The sequence below is a fragment of the Erithacus rubecula genome (genome assembly GCF_903797595.1).
Source record: "Erithacus rubecula genome assembly, chromosome: 3".
Classification (NCBI taxonomy): Eukaryota; Metazoa; Chordata; class Aves; order Passeriformes; family Muscicapidae; genus Erithacus; species Erithacus rubecula.
In genome coordinates, this window is record NC_136689.1 from 15,760,588 (window position 1) to 15,781,618 (window position 21,031).

The window sequence follows — 21,031 nt, forward strand, 5'->3', positions numbered from 1 at the left end:
TTACCAGAGATGCTCTGTGGACCTCCCCTCCTTATGCTCTGTGTTGACATCATCTTCCTTTCAGCTGGGCAAAGTGGGGAGCAGGGGGTGAGGGTGTGATGAGACTTCCTTTTGTCTCTCCAAAGATGTTTCTCATTTGTAGACCCAAATTCTGTGAGGTGGCGTTTTGTAGGTGAGACCCACTGGCTTCTGTCAGGTGCCCCATTTTATCTGATCAGCCTCATGAATGAAAATGCCTGAAATAACCATTAAGAGAATATGTGAGAAGCTTCTTCAGTGCTGTCTGAGGGATGAATTTGTATCCTCTGTAGCAGTCCTCCCATTTGCACTTGGCACCAGGAAAGAAGAAAAAACAGCCATGAACACAAGTCTGGCTCTTGGATGTGTGGGCTGGTTTCTTTGCTCTGATTCTTGTCCTAGAATGTTGTGTACCTGCTCCCAGCCCCTCTGGTCTGTCCTTGCCCCATGTCCCCTTTCTGCTCAGCTTCTCCAGCAGAATGCATGACTAGATTAGCCAATAGGGTGCACTGAAAAGCATCTATAGAAATAATCCTTTAGCTGAACAGACCTACCTTTTTCCTTTTCTGTGCTATTGTATAGGTATATGTGCCACTCCAGAGGTCATGTTGTGGAAATTGGGATCCAGTTGGGGTCCAATTCTCAGTGAATCCTAGTCTTCTTTTGGAAGAAAAGCTAAAGATGAGGCTATATGTCCATGGCTAGTAATCTTTAAGCCTATTTCTCTAGCTTCTGTTTCCAGTTTCTTGATTTTAATGAGTCTTTCTTTTTTGCTAAAAGCGCAAGTTACTGACTGTTATTTTTTTGTTAAATATATCTTGAAATTATTACTTAAATTATTAGCTTAAACTCACTATGAAACTATGTGCATCATTTTACGTTCTGTGCTTCTGAATTCTAAAAACATACAGCCCCCAGTAAATGGGATGTCTGTGGTATGCTTCACTCCCTAACCACTCACCCTCTATTGCTGTCCTGATACCCCAGGAGAAAAAAATCTATGTGAAGGTATAAAATATCTTCAAATGTTTCTGAAATTCCTTTTACTTTATACTAATGACAGTTGCTAGGAGAGTCTGAGAAAAAACTGCTAGTGTTTTATATAAAGAAAGGGGCTAACTCCATAGGATTAACATATAATCTTAATTGAAAAAACAGTGATAAACTGTCAAAATAAGGCCCACAATCAACACTTTTTAAACCCTCCTTTCCATTGGATAATATTCGTAAAATGTGTTGTTAGCACTGTGATTTTATTTTTTAATATATATTTATATTTTATGCATAGAAATGTATTTTAAAAGTGTACCTTTACCTATGAGCTTTTCCCCCTCTGCTGGTGACAGACATTTTATATGGACTGTGAAAGTTGCTGTATATGTCTATGTTAGTGGTCCTAGTTCATTGTGTCAATCTGTAAAAGCTCTTGAATGTCAGCCCTCTGTGCAGGACAAGGAAGGCATATCAGATTACATGAGATATGGCTTATCTGGCTCTGCTAGCCCTTTACCTTAAGAGGCCTGGATTTACCAGGACTTCAGGAGATGAAACTTTCTGGAGAGCCTGTCCTACTATTGTCACTTGTCTGTATGCTGAAGAGAATGTGTGAGAAACTTATATCTATAAACTTACCAGAAAACCTTGCTGGGTTTCCATCTCTGGAAATACAACTCTCAAATCTATTTCAGTTGCCTCCTACATTGCCAGCACCCCATGCAGAGCAAACACACAAGGTGAAACTCAGATGTCCAAATGCCTCAGTGTGATAGGAAACCTTACTTGCATGGGGAAGGTTCGAGGCATGGCAGGATATTCTGAGGATTCTCAAATGAATTTAGATAGTGGTGTTCAGGAATCTATTAGCTTTGGTGAAAGTTGGGTTGAAGGATTGTTCATGTGAAATAAAAAGGTCTTGAAATCCTTATATTCTTAAAGGAATTTGGGGAACTGGGAAAAGCATCTCCCTTTTTCTGTTGCTCTTGTAATTGGTGCTTGTTGCTAGCACTAAGTTTCTTCTGTAGATTGACTGATAAATTGACAGTGCTTTAGCAGACTTCATTCTCATTACTGTCCAAGAGGCTGTTAAAAATGTCTTGAAATTATCTCTTGAAGAGGGGCATGGTAAGAAAGGCAATTCCCCTTTTTATGATGAAAGTGAAAGATAACCAATATAAAGCTTCTAGTACGGTGCCTTCAAATTTGTTCAAAGCTAACTGGGGACTTGAATTCCACACAAGTTGATGTTGTTCCACACTAGTTGATGTTCTTAGTCTCGCCAGTTTATTTTCATTTCAGGGAACCTTATTGTATAAACTGGGAAGACAATGAAATCTGTAGTTTTGCAGAATAGGGGTTAATATTAAAGCTGGATTTAGGAACAGATTGCAGAGTGAAAGTTTGGGTTGTTTTTATTAAGGGATGCCAAAATCACCTTAGTGTTTGTTTCTTAGCTGGTTAATTCTTGTTGTGGTTAATACACTTCATAGTCTGGGTGTGTGAACTTGTAGTAGAAAATATTTGTTATAAAGTTTTTAACTTTTGACTGTGTGTTTTACTGTTATGTATGACCAATTAAATCTGAAGTGGTGACTGATTTTTTTTTTTTTTTTTTTTTGGTGGGCAGTAGAACAGATATTACCTTTCATATTTGAAATGTAAAGAAATAAGCTTAGAATCCAGATGGTTGTACCAGAGGTTAAGGAAGGAAAAGAAACTTTCCCTGCACCACTCACTGTCTTACCTTTCATATTTGAAATGTAAAGAAATAAGCTTGGAATCCAGATGGTTGTACCAGAGGTTAAGGAAAGAAAAGAAACTTTCCCTGCACCACTCACTGTCCTGTGCATTGCATGGTTCTGTTGACAAAGGTTCAGGGTGAAACCTGTGCCTTTTCCCAGTATTTTGTGTCACATCAGGCACAGTTTCTGCTGGGAGAAGATATTATATTTGATGGATTGCTGTGATGAGGTATGTCAAATCTAGTGTTCCAATTGGCTTGTATTTTAATAGAGGTCTTAAAGTTGTTTTTTTCTAAGCAATTCTTTTATCTTATACTGTCAGCAATGCCCTTTCATTAAGAGAATATCAGTGTTCAGGTATAGAATGGATGAAAAACTGTTCTCTCCATTAGTTTGGAATTCAGGGATGCAGTGTTTAGCATACAGTCATTTAAAGTTAGAAGGGACCAATAAGGATCATTAAGTCCAATTCATCCAGGTGCTCCTTGAACTCTGACAGGCTTGAGACCTTGACCACTTCCCTGGGAAACCTGTTCCAGTGACCAACCACCTTCTCAGCTAAGAACATTTTCCTAATGTCTGGTCTGATCATTCATTTCCTCATATCCTACTGCTGCTCACCAGAGCAGATCAGCACTTTCCATGTGTGCTGTTCCCCTCAAGGATGCTGTGGGCTGTGATGAGGGCACCCCTCAGCCTTCACTTCCCCAAGCTGGAGAAACAAAGTGACCTCAGCCACCTGTATGGCTTTCTCTTGAGATCTTTCACCATCTTGGTCACCCTCCTCTGGACACTCTCTGATAGCTTGTCCTTCTTGCATTGAGCTGCCCCAGAGTGCACACAGGACTTGAGGTGTGGAGCAGATTCCTTTGGGGAAGCACAGGGAATCTGTTCTGCACCAAGTTTGTGCAGAACAGGCTGCTGAGCCTCAGGACATGTGAGTGCAGCAAGTGCAGTAGGGAGATGGGGTGGGAATGGGTAGCAGGTCATGCTGCTTGCAAGGCTAATGTCTTATGTCTGGGTTTTGTTTGTATAAAGTAATTGTAATCTGTTCTGCTGACATTTAGCTATATATAGCACTGATGCCCTGTAATTGGGGCTCTACTTGCCTGGAATAAAGTGTTAGTAAGAGACCCAACCCTGTATTTAACCACAAACTGAAAAAGCAAAAAGAGAAACAATGCCAAAATTACAGAAAACTATTGCCAGTAACAAGCTGCTTGGTCTTCCTTGTCTCCTTGCTTTAGAAAAATTGGCATCTTAAGGAAGTCTGTGGATTGTGTTTCTTCTTCTCTGAGTGAGTTTAGGGACAAATTGAAAAGTTACTGGCTTGCAGTGTGGCACTGGGAATATTTTTGTATGATGTAAAAGGTCTTAAAAGCATTGCCTGAAATGGCCTGAAAAGCTGTCCTTAAAAGTGATGGTATAGTCTTAGGTTTTTTTGGTCTTGTATGTTTGGGTGTTAGATTTTTTTTTTTTTTTTTTTTTTTTTAAGATCAAGGAGATATCCTTGAAGTGACTTTTTGTTCTTCCTTGAAGTTATGTAGTGGTTTGAGTTTTGGGGGATTTTTTTGGGAGGGGGTGGTTTGATGAGGGAGGTTTTTTGGTGGTTTTTGTTTTGGGTGATTTGTTGATTGTTTGATTTGTTTGTTGATTTTTTTAATTCTTTAACTTGTAACTTTCTACCCTGTATCTTAATCTGTCTTTTGGGAAGTTTTACCTGAAAGCTGCCACTTTGACTTTTGAGAACTGGGAAACTGTTTTCTCCCCTCGTCTTTGCTCTTCCCAAAAGCCTGGCAGCTTTTTCCAGGTTGCTGGAAAGAGCTGTGGAGCACCACAAAGTGCTTCTCCTGTCCCCTCTGTCAGGTGAGTGTGTGTGCTGTTACTGCTTCATTCCTGAGCAGCTGGGGAGGAGCAGAGGAGGAAGCCAGAAGTGGAGTTTTCCTGAACAGCAATTCTGCAGTATCAGTTAATTTAACACAAATCTAAAGGGTATTTGCTTGGTGTAAATTTGTGATATTGGTGTAATGAGTTGTTCTGTCCTTCAGGACAGCCTGAAGTTGATAGTGCCTGGTTAGTGGAGTTGATTTGGTAGAAGTTACTTTTTTTTTTTTTTTTTTTTTTTTTTTTTTTCTGCACTTTCCTGGCTGTATATACATTTAGTGAGAGAAGTGGTGGCTGTGCAAGTATCTGGCTTGTAAATTTGTGTTGCAGTGGTTAAGGAGTAAAAGGAATGTTGAAGTTTGAATTTTCTCATTTTCCCTTTTTATTTTAATACCCCCATATGTGTGATCTTTATTAGGATGTTTAGATACCCTCATATTATCTTGGCCAGAGATACTTCAGTCTCTCTGTATTGTAAATTGTTTATTCTGGGCTAGCACACTCTAGCACATGGGTAGAGTGGTATCTGCAGCACTGGATAATAAAAGGAAAACTATTTGCTGTATCATTGCTGTGCTTCACTTGGCCTTGAGGCTACTTCTAAGGAAGCAAATTGTTAAATTTTAACTCTACATCCTGTTGTTCAACTGTTTGTTGTTTTATATTATTTTATAAGATTTGAAGAAGACAAATGGTGGAGGCAGCTAATAATTAACAGTTCCTTCAACATCCAAACTTCTGGATTAGCTAGAATAGTCACTGGCACTCAGTCGTAATGGCAAAGGGGTTTGTTTGACAAGTTCATTTAAATTTGCTTCCCAAAGGAAACACACTGTGCTCCTGGAAGAACTGCTTTTTCCCTCTTCTCCAGATCAATATAAAGCTGAGCTTTGTCTCACTGGATTATGTTGTCTAAGAGTGAAAATCCCTGTCCTATTCCCCAAATGGTAAATTATGTGTTTGTTTCAACATAGGCCAAAGATACCTGAAGCTGGTCTGACTGCTTGCAAGTTCTTGTTACCTTGTGCTAATCCATGCCAGTTAGCCACTTTGCTCCTCTCCAGGTTTTGTGCATGAAATCACAAACTAACTACTGTTTACCTGTCTTGTTACCGTATCAGAACAAATATACTATGTCAAGTGTGGCCAGAGCTTTGAGAATTATCTGTTTTAGCTGTTACCTGGTATATGTAGCTCATCTTTCTTGGAAATTAACTGTTGACTGGCTGGAAAGCTTTGCTGTCCTACTAAAAATTGTTTGTATGTTGAGTTTTTCCTCTTTTGAAAGTGAAAAACATTGCCTATGACTAAACAATAAACTTCCACATGAACATCAAGCAAATAGATATAAAGGAAAATACAAGAATAACCAATTGTTGTGTGCTTTGTTTTGCAGAATGTTCACATAAGACTTAATAATATGCAGATCAAAAAAACCCAGTAATTTCTTGAAGAAGTAAGGTGCTGTCTGCTGGCTCTGACTGGCAGCCTATTGCTGTGGGCAAAGCATATGCTGTGAGCCTTTGCTTTGCATAGGGGTAAAATCCTGCCTTGCTTTTCCAGTGCACCAGATGTGGTAGGAGTTGAAGTCTCATTTGCTTTGAACAGCAAATTAGTCTCTTGCACAGGCATGTCTGAATGCCTTTCAGGATTTACATATGTGCCCTGTTGATGGCCCTGCACTTTGGTACAGATACTCTTCTTTTTGTTTTGTTTGCCTCACTGAAATTTATGCCAAGACTTTACAAATCACTGGTCAGTACTTAATTTTGGATAAGCTGTCTGATAAAATGAATATATAGTCTTTTCCTGCTCTAAGAGGTATTTTCATTAGAACAATTTGTTGCAAAATTGCTTAAGTCAGTTTCCAAAGCATGTGTGGTACAGCATCTGTTCCTGGAACTTCTTATTCTCTGTTCCAGTAACTTACAGAATTTTCATTGTCATTGCAGGAAGAAAAGGTAGTTTCACAGACTAACTGCTAGGAAAAGATGCATCTTTTTGTACTCAGAAGAGTTTTGCTCTTTTTTTCCTTTAGCAATCAATATTAAGAGAACTCGTAGTGTAAAGACTCATCTTTGTCCATCCACTAAAAAAAAAATTAATTTATTAATAATAATAGATTTTGTTTGTGAGGATGAGGAATGGATTTATTTCAAGGGACATGTCTGTATTTTAAAAAACTTCATTTTGAAACATCATTGTATGTTTTTAAAATTGATGCTCTCAACCTCCTAAATTGCTGTGTTATTCAGGGGACTTTAGAAATGGTTCTTTTTCTCTCCTATGCAGTGCTCATATAATACGAAATATGAAGAGTTGCTTATTGTTAAAGAGTTTTGACAGATAGTGTGAGACCTGCTGTTATTGAACAGAGGTTCAGGTTGTGCAGAAAAATTGGAAGAGAGATGAACATTTTGCAAAGCACTCATATAATTCTTTCAGCAAGATGAAAATGCAAAGGCAGAATATGTATATTGTATATATATATATATATATATATATATATACATATGTATATGTATATTTCAGTCTCTAAAAGGAAAAGAACAAATAATAGCTGCATTTGAAAAAATTAGGCTAATCTCATTCTTTAGTCTTCATTCTATCATCTGTGGAATCAGAGATTCCACAGAGAAAATGTGGGTGCAGTGGGTGATATTTGATACTGATGTAGGTAAATACTTGATGTATGGGATTGTCTCATTTGGAAAGGCATTTTTTTAATTCCTGACTTGGGAATTTTTCAGAGCATGCACATCTAAAACAGTAAATCTTGTTCCAAAGTTTTACTGGGATATTTAATTAATTTATTCCAAATATGCTAATGCAGACATGCATAGTTAATGCATTGCTCTGGAAAATTACAAATCTTATTTCTATTAAGATTCTGTGTGCTTCCAAAGTAAAAGAACCTTTTGCAGCGTTCCAAGCAGTCTGTTATTTAGCTTTAAGCTGTGAAAGCAAGCTTGCTTGGTATTACTGTTTTTTGGTGATTCTCTACATGTATTCCTTCTTGTAATCTGCAATGCTGTCTATCAAAACTGGTAAGGAAGGGTTTGTCTTTTTGTAGTCAGGAGAATTTAAAGTCATTTGAGCATGTGTACCAGTTAATGAAAAGAACAGTTCAGCTGAAGACATTTCACAGTGACTGCTGGATTCTGGCTTTCCTAGAAATGTTCATTTCTGCTTCATCTTTGACTTTGCTTCACTAAACAAAACCTTGCACATCACAACATTCATTTTTAGATTAAACCATTTCTAGAGATGTACCTAAATGAGGCAGGATTTAAGATAAGGATTTTTCTTTCTCAATTTCCACTATTTTTTGTATGATAGCTTTCTAGGAGGATTTGATGATTATAAACTAAGGTAGATTTTCCTCAGTGGATAAAGTGATGGCTTGATAGGTTTTGCTCAAAGGGGTGTTCTTTTGGGTTTTTTTGTCAGATGCCACCTCCTTCAATGAGACCCTGAGGTTCTACTTGTACAGTACATTCAATCCCTGAATCTTGAAATAGGCTTCCTAGAAATGGGACTTCTTATGTTATCCAGTGCTTGATTTGTACTTGTTCTTCAGCTAGGGTTTAAGCTGTGATTATATTCTTCGTAGAAGAATATGTCTGTTATGTGAAGCTTAGTTTGATTTTTCATAGACTGCTGGACTGATCTTTGTCGCCTTTATTTTTTTTTTTCCCTGAATAAAATGCAGCATGTTTTATATTTCTTTACTTACATCTTTAAAGCTTTGTTTTATTCTTTCAGTAAAGCTGCTATGAACAGTGTCACTAGCCCCAGTGCTGAAATTAGTCCCTCCCTGTGCAGACTCTCACTCTGATATGCACTGATGGCTTTGCTGAAAGAAATTACCGTACAGACTTCCCAAGCTTAGTCCCCCTCTGGGGCTCTGAGCAAATTGCTTAGCTTGTCTGTCCTGGTTTCCCAGCTGTGGAGTTGGAGTAATTTATTACCAGTGTCAGTCATAAGAATGTTGAGGGTTAATCTGGAAGAATTGTATCTGCATAGTGTCTTTAGAGTGTCAAAGCAGTAACATATTAATTGTAATTTTATTATTAATATTGGTTATTTCATTAAGGTGTAATTTTCTAGCAACATTCATGTAGATTAAGCTCATTTCATCAATAAACTGGCATCCTTCCAGCAGCATTAACTCAGTTCAGACTCTGTCTAACAGTGAAACCTAAACATGTAGCTAGCTCTGTAAAGAAAACAGCAAATGCTTAAAGAAACCCATACTTTCTTGTTTTTAATCTAGACTGTGGACATCCATAAAGAAAAGGTCGCTCGCAGAGAGATAGGCATTTTGACGACCAATAAGAACACATCAAGAACTCACAAAATTATAGCACCAGCGAACATGGAACGTCCTGTAAGGTATATTCGAAAACCTATAGACTACACGGTGCTGGATGATGTTGGCCATGGCGTAAAGGTAAGAACTCCTGGACACTTGAGGACTCCAAGTAGCACAGACCAGGAGACAGGGTCGGGGCAGAATGTTGCTGATACTAAAATGTTTAGTTCCTTTATGATAGGAAGGATTATGGGTGTGATATGCTCCCACATACAAACATTTCGATAACAAAATGGATTGTTTTACAGTGAGTTTTTGAGCAATGTTTTCCATAATCTTGTGACTGTCAGTGATAGTTACAGTGTCTGGAAATAATGGTTCATGATCTTAGGCTAATGACTTGTCAAAAAAGCCATGACTGACTTTTAAAATTATCACTACTTCCTCCTCTACATTAAGTTGTCACTGCCACTCAGTTTTTCTCAATAGCTGAAGAAATAAAATAAGTCATCTCCTATGGGGAAGTTTGCTAGTGGGGGTGGAATTTTCTGGTGAGTGAACAAAAGAAAGGGGGTCAGCTAGTTTTCATTTGAATCTCAGTGGTATTTGATATCCTACTCCCATTGGACAGCCTAACTTTCCTTTTCTCTAAATAAAAACCTTAACAATAAAATACCTAAATAAAAACCTTAATAAAACCTAAATAAAAACCTTAATGTCTACCTCTCTTGAAATGGTTGTCATTAGAGCAAATTAATATAACACCATTTGTTTCCTGGTCATTTTTATAAAAAATACCTTTGTATCCCTCTAGACCAGGTGTTCAAGGTATATTCAGTTTGCAACAATCTTCTCTTGGATGGCATTTATTCAAAACCTGTGTATCCTCTAAAGCTTGATGTGCTCTGGTCAGTCAGTTGTGCAGCTGTATCAGCCCATCATGTGCCCTTTGAATCACTGAGCTCAAGACCAGATCATTCAGAATGACTTGGCACAATGGAGTACCAGGGTACTTCCTGCTTCGTGGTAGCACTCCTAATGTCCCCAGGAGTCTAATTCCAACACAAGTTGGAAAGCAGTTCTATACCATAGCAGCTGTAGACTATGAATTAATGTAGTGACTTTGGACTGCCTGATTTTTTTTTTGTATTATTTATAGGTGAACCTGTATGAAACCTGTAACTCTTAGGATTGTTTTACAGTAATAAATTAAGCCAGTCTTCTGTAAAAGCCTGACATGTGTGTTCTGAATTGCTATAAAATAGAAACACTGGAGTCAGAGAAACTGATGATTTTTCAGTATATGCTGCATTTGAGGAGAATGCTCTATGCATAGAGTACAGAAATTCAGTGCCAGGTTATTGGTTTCTGCATTTAAGGGCTCCAGGGATCAAGTGCTGTAGAAGACGTTAAAAAGTCAAATAATTACTGTTAGTATCTGGAATTGATGCTTTGCTGAACTACTTGCATTGTACAGACTCAAAACAGATTGCTTGATCCAAGAAGGGTGAGGTTATTAAGGGTTAGCTGTTGCATTTTCCAATATCAGTATTTGTTTTTGGGAGCAAAAGGCTGTTTCTGTATTCACGTGACCCTCTTTTTTTAGTGGGTGCTGTTTACCCATTGCTAGGTTTTGGTACAGGGTGTTTTTGAATGTTAGTGATTTATTCTATACTAAAAGCTTGATCTTTTCAGAAGTAAAAAAGCCTCTATTAATAACCAGATTGCCACTCAAATACAAGACAGCTGCAAATTATATCTTGATATTGTTTCTTTGAGCAACTTGCCTAAGTGTTGAACAGCTGTGAAAAGCATGGAACACTTGGTATTTTCTATGTAGACTTGTTACACAAATGAAATAAACTGCCAGCCAGACCTCTGGTATGTAGTTCAAGGTGGCTGCCATGCATTAGAGACACTGTTAAAAAGAGTGTGCTGAGTTAGTGACACAATTAAATGTTACTTATTGCTTGGGTTCCAAGAGTGTGAGATCAAGACTCTAAAAGAGGTAGATTACTTAGTCACTTAGATGTTGGTAGTGGTGTTACAGGAAAATCAAACCAAAACAGCTTAAGCTGGATCAAGTGCTCTTGGAAATCAGCACTAATGAAAGATGGTGCTGAGAATCTGAGTTGCCTCTTGAATCTACAGTTAGGGAGGGGAGAGTATGCAATAAACTGAATTACAAACCTTGTCTTGTCCAGAGTGGTCTTAAAAGATGCTTCAGACTCTGTTAAGTCTTTCAGCAAAGATTTCACCCCAAGTTGGACAGCAACATGTCCAATAAGACCTTAGAGAACATGTTTTTCTAGAGAAAAGGAAGTTTGAGGTCTGCTTAGAGCAGTTGTCAGTTTGACTAACTTGCTGATCCTTGAATGTTTCTGCTGTAGCAACTGTCAATAAAATACAGCACAACACATATTTTGACATGTAAGTATTAAATAAAAATTATACAACACTTTGACAATTTATTGCTGTTAGTGGGACTCTGTTCTGGTGTAGATTTGATGAAGAAACAAAAGAAAAATGCAAGGAGGAGAAATCAAGGATGCAGACTGGATTATACCCTATTTCTGCTTTTATGTATTTGAGTACTGATCCTAGGAAAAACATTGTTTAAATAGGCAGTATATTTTATGGGCTGATCCTGAATTGTTTCATATGGAAAGTGTAGATAAAAATAATGTCTCACAGAGTTAAATAATGAAATTAGGGAGGTGTGTAGTCCTCAGGGTAAATGCTGTCTTCACAATACACCTTCTCTCTGAACAAATACAAAACCAGCTCCTGTGTATACTGACATTTCATTTTCTTTGTTTGTCTCTGCTTGTCGTGGCTGTGTAGAAAGGATGCAGAAGCAGATGCATGTGCTTGGGGCATGGAGAAGGGCTCTGCATGCCTCCCTCTGTCTCACGCATGCAGCAATTTCTGTGGGGGCAGGTGAGGGTGGAGGTGGCAGTGATGGGTAAGCAGCTGCCTCTGTAGCAGGTTTCCTCACTGATGGGAGACACTTCCCTGGAAGGCAGTGTTGTTTCCTTCTCCAGCATGGTTTAAAAGGTTTTGTAGAGCATTCTGGAGTCTGAGAGGTGCTTTCTCCTTCAGCCTGAAACCTCCACTGCAGCCCAAAAATGCCCTGGCTGCTGTACTCCTGCCCCTTCCCTTTGCAGGGACAGATGCAGACAACGTCTCCAAAAGTTGCTTTTTTTAAATATATGTCCCTATGAAGCTGTGGCTAGCATCAGTCCAAATCAGGACAGCTTTCTAAGTGAGTTTGCTATCAAGGAGGTTTTCCTTTGCAATCCAAATATGGGTTGATGGCTGCAAGAAGCACACAGGGAAGCATTTTTGCTTGTCTGTTAAGTGGTTGCTCAGCTGTCACCCTCTGGGCATAGGGGAATGTAGCTAAAGTAATTCTTTGTAAACAAGAGTAAGTGTCATTATCTACCTTCCTGTGTAGAGCTTGGTTTAAAATTATTAGGCAGAGGCTACTTAAACGTTTCCTTCCTCCTCTCTTTTTTTTTTGTGAAAGGAAAGAAAAAAATACTGTGCCAGCAAATAAATAGGTCAAACACAATTACTTATACAGAAAATCCTTAGTTTAAGAGCAGGGAGAAGGAGGAAGCTTGGAGGCTGCCTTAAAAACCTTAAATTTGCCCTTAAAAGCCACATTCAAATTGGCCTTTGAATTTATTATAATCTTCTTTTTGAATAGAAGGCAAGTGGAATTGCAGCAATTTATAAAATGGCAGCTAAATAGGAAATTGAAGTGATGATGCCTTATGGTTAAAGGCAGATAAAATGAATGCATGCCTAATTGAAATGCCTAATAGCTGTAATTGGATCAAGTTTATTTTATGAAACTAATAGTTTTTCAAAACCAAACTTGAATTGTATTTGAAGATTGATCACCTTTCAATTTTATTTTAAGAAAAAAAATTGTAATTTTGTCACGATAAAGAAATTTGCATTTCAGCACATGAAAGCTGTAAGAAGCTTTTGAGCCCAGAAAGTTAAACAGGAGTTAAGAATTCAGAAATCTTTTTCAAGCAAATGGAAGTTGGAAGGACTCCCTTGAAGTAGGGATTGAGCCAGAACTTGACAAACACTAAGCTTAGAGAAGGGAGTCTTGCTCTTACCCTTGTGCTTCTCAGCATGTCCTACTTGTCTGCAGTCCTTATGCTTAAATCTGTGTCAGTGCAAAATAAAAATGCAGATGAGATGCTGATGTGAGGGTGAAGGGCTACTTAATCAAGCTTACTTACCCTTTAGGATGAGACTGTTTATGTGTAGGCTGGAATATTAAATTTTAAATAATCCACCCTGATAAAACCCAAGTGAGATAGGGATCCTGAACTGGAGCTGCTGCTGCCTTTGTCCCCTTACCAGCCTCTGTCAGACATTCACGCTTCAAAGGATGTCATGTTGCCAATTTCATTAATGTCACATCATCCCTCTGGGGTCATGGCCAAACAGTAAATATTGCTGTAGGGTAAAGAATGCTTCTCTGGGGGGGGAAAAAGGAACTTCCTCTTGCCAACTCTAATGACTCTGTTCTGAGTGTTAATACTCTGCTTTCCACAGGGCACGTGATACTGGAAAGTCAGAAGTGTGCCTAGTGTCATCTGATATAATATAGGTTCCAGGCCTTTCAGCTTGCAAAGGAAACACAAAACTTGGAGGTCTCTTTATTTTCTAATTTTTTTTTATGCTAGCCTTACTTTATTGTAGTTAGATTCAAAGTCACCAGCTCAACTGAAAAATCTTGAACTATTTAAAAGCAGTAATCTATGTGTCTTTCTTGAACAAGACTAGTGAGTGCCAAGAGAACAATGTTAAGTTTGTCTATCATCCACAACAGGTTTTTGTATGCTAGTGCCTTTTAATTGGAAAGTAAAAAAAAAAAAAAGAAATAAAGGAGAGAAGCAATACTGACAAACTACACCTGGTTGCTACTAACAGAAGACTAGTGACTAGATTGCCAATATTAGTAGGAGAGGTTAAATTTCCCTGAAGAGAGACTTACCTACATATGTTCAATTTCTAAAGAAATACTCATTTGAAACCTACATTTCCTCAAAATAGTCTGCTTTACTATAGACTATAAGGAAATGAAGAACAAACAAAAGCTTCTGACCCATTCTGATAAGAAAATTGAGACATAGGAATTATTTATTTAAAGCTGCACAAAACTATTGTGGCAAAGTGTTTTTCCCCAGGTGTCTGACCCCCACATACAGTCTGCCTGTTGAACAACATCTTTGAATACATATTCTATCAAACTCGTATCTTGATTTCTCTAAGGAAGCCACATTCTAGGTTTGGTGCTTTACTGTATCATTTCCTCAAGCAACCCCTACTTTCACATACAAGCACCCTTCAGCTTCTGCTTTTCTTGCTCTGTGTCACCATGTGGTATTTCAGAACTGCCTGACCGATGAGACAGAAGGCAATCTTGTACAAAATTGCCTAGCTGCACACAAATAAATAATAGCATTTCAAAAGGTCTTATGGCCAGCTACCTTTCCATAGGGGCATTCTCCCATGACTCATAAAGGAAGTACCTTTTTAAGTAAAAGGGAGATTGACCATGTGGGGATTTTTTCTGTTGTGGCTGACAACTGTGATTGTTAGTCAAAGATAACAGATCTCAGACTACTGCCTTTACAGACCCTATGTATGAAAGTTCCAGGTTTGCCAGATACTTACTGTTAATGGAGATCAGACTGACACACTTTTTAAGCCCTTGTTTCCATTGATGAGCCTTGTATTGGGTGGTCTTTAATGGCCTCTTTCAGTCATCCTAGGTATGGCAGGATATAGAGTGAAATTGGCTCTTTAAATCAGGAGTCAGAGAAATAATGAGTGAATACAGCAGGGTAAATACAACCTGCATAAAGATTTGAAGTTCCTGCACTCCAAAGTTGGAGAGTTCATAGCTGAAATGTGCAGGAGAAAGTTGCTGAATATCAGAATAAGGATTTTGCTTCTGTGTGCAGGTAGCCTTTTGTGTACTTACAGATAAATTTGCTCACATAAATGAGTTATTTGCAACCATCCTTATCCCTAGTTTTCCAAGTACAGTTTATAGCTCAAAGGATAACTTTATAGTTTCCTGAATCATGACTAATGTTCCCCCATGACTTGTTACTTGGTATGAAAACTATTAAAAACAGTTAGATGGCTGCCTCCTGAGGCCAGCCAGTGGAGTCCCTCAATGTCTCAACATCCTTTGACTGCTGTGGGTACTTCTGATTTTCTCACATCCTTCCCTTTCATGGCATTCTTGTTCTTGTCCCTTTGACCTCAGTTACAGTGACCTGCAGTGCTGCCTTTGGGAGCAGGTGTTTTTGTACTCTTCAGACTGCCAGAACTGAGTATGCTGGAATTGCCAAGAGAGTTGCCTTAAGCAAATAAGTCTCTTGGTACTAACAGTAATTGCTTGTCCTTCCAAACCCACAGCTTAAATTCTAAAGTCCAGGTGCTCTGAATTCCTGGCATGAGTTACAGGAGCAGCCTCAATTTTGTTTTGGATAAATGCCTTGCCTGGCTGTTGCAATCACCTGTTGCCTATATTGCTTTGCACCTTTCCAGCCCACTGCTGGCTCTCAGTCCTAGGCTGGCCTGCTCTCCCATGCTGTCCAAACCCTGTGGATGTGTCACTGCCTTAGCTGGGACATTTTGGAAATGCAGCAGCATTGACTCTTATTTCTCAAACCTGAGATTGTGGTTTCTTTCTCTTAGTTTTGTGACAGCCCTTAAAGCTTTATCCAGGACAGCCACATGCTTGTTGGGTTTTCCCTGGAAAGGCAAGATTATTCTGCTTGCTGCTATATCATTGCAAGAAACTCCAACCAATTTGCCTACCCTATTTCCTTTCTGGGAGCATCCTGGTCTGTCTAGTTCTCACCCTCAGCATCACAAGCACCCCCAGCAAGCCTGCAGACTGTTTTTTTTCTGATGTGTGTCAGGATGCTGCTCTTGGGTTGAGAACTGTCTCCTGTGCATGCAGTAATACAAGTAGCAGAACAAGAAGGGAATCATGCTCTTCACAGCTTCTGCAGGAGTTCTCAATGATGCTCTTAATTTTACTAAGCTTTTCTCCTTTTGCACCTCCCGTTTCTTATTTTATACCCTCTCAGAACAGTCTCTTCCCTCTTGAAGCTGTGAACTGTATGCATGTTGCATTTCTCCTGCATTTCCCTTCTTCCTGGCTCTGACCTTCCTGGCACTGATCAGGCACTTGGTGATGGTTGTGTTCTGCCAACAGGCTGGCTGGCCTAGAGGCATTTGTAGAGAGATGCTTGCACGTACATTAAGCACGTACATGCCACTCCTTTTTGTTTTCTGCTACCTTTTTTCACCTTCATCAAATCTCACTGGGTCTAGACCCTTCTGCATAAACTGTTTTTGATTCCAAGCATGTATTTTAATTGCTTAGAAAGCATCACATTTGGTCTTCAGACCAAGAGATTCAGCAATGTTGACCTCATAAGCTCAGTTGATTTAAAAAAAAAACCAAAAAAACAAAGTCTCCTCCTAATTAATTAGCTTGTTAACCATGATTAAATAGCCATATGGTTCATCTTGCTTTGGTTCATTTGCTTTCCCCCCTTACTTAGGTCTTTTGGATCAGGAGTTTCTCTCCCACATGAATGCCAGTTCCTTATGTATTCTGGCCTTCTGTTTTCCTGCCTCTATGACTTTTATTTCTATTGACAACAACAGAGAGGACATCTACAGACCTTTTTACATATGGAAAGCAGTATGACAACAGTGTCTAATTCTTCTGAACAATCAAATGTGTAACTGTCTGTATATTGTTTAATTGGTGGCAAAAGGGATGAAGCTCACCTGATGTAGTCCTAGAGACAGGAATAAAGGTCAAGAGCTGTTGGACTTCAGATAAATGTTTAGTGTACTTAGCACTTACCTTTAGCAGAAGGTTTGAAATAAGATGAGGATTAACTGAATCATTGCAACATGTTGATATTCACACTGTCACTGCAGTGGAGGCAGAATGTAACAGGGATTAGGAGGGGAGTGCAAGTACTCACCATAAATGCTGAGTGACACTGCACAAGGGAAGGGAAGAAAGGAACCCTTGTGGTTTTGTATTTTTGAGGCAGGCAAATTTAGTAGTAGCATGGTGGATAAGAAACCGTGCCACCCTTCCTTTTAAGCCTTCAAAAAAGTTTCTAGCTGTGTCTGCAGGGGAGGGACAGAAGCAAGAGTTTCGTTTTTTGGCCTCCTTTTAACAAATTCCTTGTATTATGCCATTGCTGTTGGCAACTGGTGCAGTAAGGGGAAGGGTCACATATTCCTGTGAGAAGAGAAAGCAAATTTCATTACTAAAGGCCTGTTTTAAAAATACACTGCTTGGGAGAGTACTCTGGTGTCTTGGGAACTGAATCTGCATGTTTATCTATGAAATAAGTATGTGGGGACAGAGGTGGTTTAAATGCCTGTGAACTCTGCTGATTAACTTCTGCCCTGGCTGGGAGTAAATGTAAATGGATTTACCTTCAAATTTGCTTACCAGACCTAATTTTTTTTGTCTGAATTTTAGAACAGGATTTATGTTCCTGTATTTGTAATGTGAATAACTTAAGGACAGTGGCTTCCAACCTCATGTGATTGGTAAACTCCAGCTGAATTTCATTGGTTTTGCAGACCTTGTCAGAAGTCTCAAATATACATTTGCTGTATTGCACGTTTAAATTACTTTTTTTACTGAGTTCATGGATGCCTTTAAACTAGTCTGTGTTTCTGAAGGAAGAAAGGAAGATGCAAACTCATAGTTTGAAATGCTTTGCCTTAGAAGGCTTGTTCAGGAAGAAAAATTTTAGTTCTAAACAACCTCAAAAAAAAAAACACCTTGGGATCATTTTGGTTTGGGTGTTTGTACTTGGCTTTTTTTTTATTTTTAAATTGGTAAAATTAGCCCTTTCAAAAATATGAGTGCTTGTCCCCTTGTCCCACTCTCCCATGACCCCCTTCTCCCCCCAAAAATGAAAGAACTTGGCTTGAGTTTATTTACAATGCTACATTTTCCTCATGAGGCTGAGTTTTGATTCTTTTTTCCTCTGCAATCATGAAGGCTGTTAAAATGATACAGTGAAATCATATAATGACTTGATTCAAGAGATAAAATTTCAAAATATCAATCATTATATCCCTGCTAACAGTTTTGAGCAGCCAGCTTTATGCTAGCTTGAATCAGATTTCAGTCAATAAACCAGAGGTGAAAGGCGCTGCTGCTCATTCTGTTTAAAAATTCCCTTTTCTTTATTTACCATTCAATGTAGCAGCTAGGATTTCTTCAAAACATATGAAGGTTAAATGTCAAAGCAACAGGCCTGTCAATTCTCTGTGTATTGCTGAAGCTGTGGTTTTAACGAATTCCTAAGTGCATATTGCCTTTGAAATAGCACTGATTTGGTTTTGGGCTTGAATGGTCAGCAGAGAGCTTTTCAACCCTTTACTGCCCATGAGGAACCTGGCAGACATATCTGGCAAAGCTTAGCTAAACTTAATTTTGGCACAAGTGCTTTTCTGTGGTCACTTTGTCAGACACTGAATTTTCAATAACTGGCACAACAGAATGTCTCTTAGTGTACTGGGATGATCTAATTATCAGTAGACACAAATAATTTCTTTAAAATGTGATTATCTTTAGTTTAACCTGTCATATCAGTTGTGATGGATCTGCCATTAATTTTTACCTTTTTCCCCTCTTTTTTTGCCAACGTTAAGTGGCTAAAAGCCAAGGTAAGAAGTGTTATTTCTCCTTTGACCCACAGTGCCTCATGTGACTGATAGTAGAGGCTGCAGAGCCATTAAAACTGAAAACTAGTGCTCTCTTACACTCTCTTCTGCTTTCCATAGGATATTTAGCTTAAACATGCTATACTATTTTTTTTTTCATTTACAGCATTTAGTGTGTCAATATATCTGTGATACATTGACATCTGCATTTATATATAGATACATTAATTTCTCTAACACATATAGTGCTTTGCTCTGAATTCAGTAGATGCCTTGACTCCCTTCACTTACATTTTTTGCAGGAGACTTCCCAGACAACCTGAATGACTCTGCTAGTCAAATAGCAGGGGCAGATTGAGAAATTCTGGGCCATGCTGGCTGTATTGTACTGTCAGTGTTAAAAGTTTGATTTAAATTATTAACATCTGAATGGCAATGAATACAAATGTGGCTTCTCTTTAAGGAAAAAAAATTATAGAAGACATTTGTGCATGAACCTGTCAATTGCTTACCTTTCTGATGTCTGTTGTTAATTAATAATGAAAATAACATTAAGCTTGTGTTTAGACTCTTTGTATTTACTGGTGTCTGTCTCGTGTAGCTGAAAACTTGCTGTTTGACAGCTGTCTGGGAATTCTCACTTCATATTCTTACACTTAAAGAAAAAAAAGCTGTCAGTAATAGAGCTGCTCTGTTATAAAAATAAAATCATGTTTTCCCTTATTTCAGCATGGAAATAACCAGCCTGCAAGAACTGGCACCTTGTCAAGAACAAATCCGCCTACACAAAAACCACCAAGTCCTCCCATGTCGGGCCGGGGAACTCTGGGGTAAGAATGGACTGCCTGGTCCCTCCTGTGAAATAGAAATTTTTAATTGTGCCAGTGTTGATGTTTCTTAAATTCATGGATAGATGGCAATTCTGGTTGCCTTTAGCAAAAAAAAAATCACAACAACCTTTTCTGTATGAGCCCCTTCAACTGCATTGACTGTTGTTTTCAGGATGACTGAAATAATTTTTCTTTTCATGGGGAAGGATTTAATATGGATATAGGTAAATGAGGAGGCTGTTGTTATTTCTGACTTTTGGGGAGAAATTCTTAGTGACAGAAACAAATCTTAAATTTTCACTTCAGTAGGGGAAAGGCTTTTCGAGTAAAGTTCTTGTCTAGTAATTTCTTAATATTAGAAGAACTATGAAGTGGCTGTTCATGCTGTAGTTGTTGCATTATCTAAGCAAAATTTATGGCATTGTGAACACAGAGGCAGCATGGATTCTTGCTGGCTTGTGCATTTTTATTTTTATACTTAAATGAGAAAGGATTTTGCTATTCCCAAGTCCCACTGTGAGCAGAGTTTCTTGCATCTATTTTGCTGCTGTGGACCTGTGGGGAGTGAAATCTGCTTATCTTGGTGTGCCAGCAAGTAATTGTTGCTGGAGACCAAAACATTAATACTTGAGAAGCTCAGTGCCTGTGCCATATGGTTTTGTCTGTTCAACTGTGCGACATCTTTCAAAAGGCTTCATAAATGACCTTCTACTTATTTGTCACACTCAGTCCCCTCCTTATACTGTGGGGGACTGAGGCACTGTAAAGCTGGCTGGCATGGTTGTGTTGGTTTTAGGTGTGTTGTCTTGGAGAGTCAAGAAGTTGGAAAAATGGGGAATAATGAGATGGAACAGTGTAGAGATCAAGAGCAGTGATCAAGGAAAATTAGAAGCAGCAACTCCTTTTGTTGAAGACTCAGTGATTTTTAATCCCTGTTTGAGGCTTTGGTGGTAGTGTTTGCTGCATATTCCACAGAGAAATTAACCTAGAGTTTTCCTCAGCATGTTTTCTGAAAATTCCCATTGCTCAAGGGTATGAAATCAGTATTCCAATTGTGTCTCTTATCCCAGCTGAGAGAGTTGTTTATCAGCCCTGGGAACCTGGGTAGCACTTTCATATTCTCTTGGATGCTTGCTAGTGAAACAGCAGCGTTGATGTACTGGTGAGCTGCCTCTCTCAATACTCCCCCCTGAACAAGCCAGAGCTGTTTGGTTGCCTTGGCTAATGCCTGATAAGGATTAATCAGCTGAATGTCATTTCCAGATGAGCTTGACAAGCGGCAGCAGTTGGCTGAGGGGGAGGAATAATGTGGGTTTGTAAGAGAGATTTCTATCTGCCCTTCTTGTTCAGGAAGTACAGCTCTTGTCTTGAGCAGCCGTGTTCTGCCAAAGCATGAAATATCACAGGCATGACTTTCCCTAATTTATGCATAAAAATCGCTAGAAACCACAAGGATGCTACTCTTCTCCCTTTGATCCAGA

General features: G+C 38.7%; 1 protein-coding gene across 13 annotated transcripts in view; it reads left to right on the plus strand.

Moving 5' to 3' along the window:
* The window catches only part of ABI1 (abl interactor 1), a 77,781-nt gene that overhangs the window by 40,744 nt on the left and 16,006 nt on the right, over positions 1-21,031 (plus strand). For 7 of the 13 annotated variants that reach the window (XM_079299589.1, XM_079299593.1, XM_079299596.1 and 4 more), the window contains exons 3-5: positions 8,917-9,093; positions 18,709-18,723; positions 19,450-19,550. In XM_079299589.1, coding sequence (XP_079155715.1) covers positions 8,917-9,093; positions 18,709-18,723; positions 19,450-19,550 — 293 coding nt within the window. The remainder of the gene's footprint in view (positions 1-8,916; positions 9,094-18,708; positions 18,724-19,449; positions 19,551-21,031) is intronic. The other 6 variants (XM_079299584.1, XM_079299595.1, XM_079299588.1 and 3 more) reach the window with 1 other exon arrangement.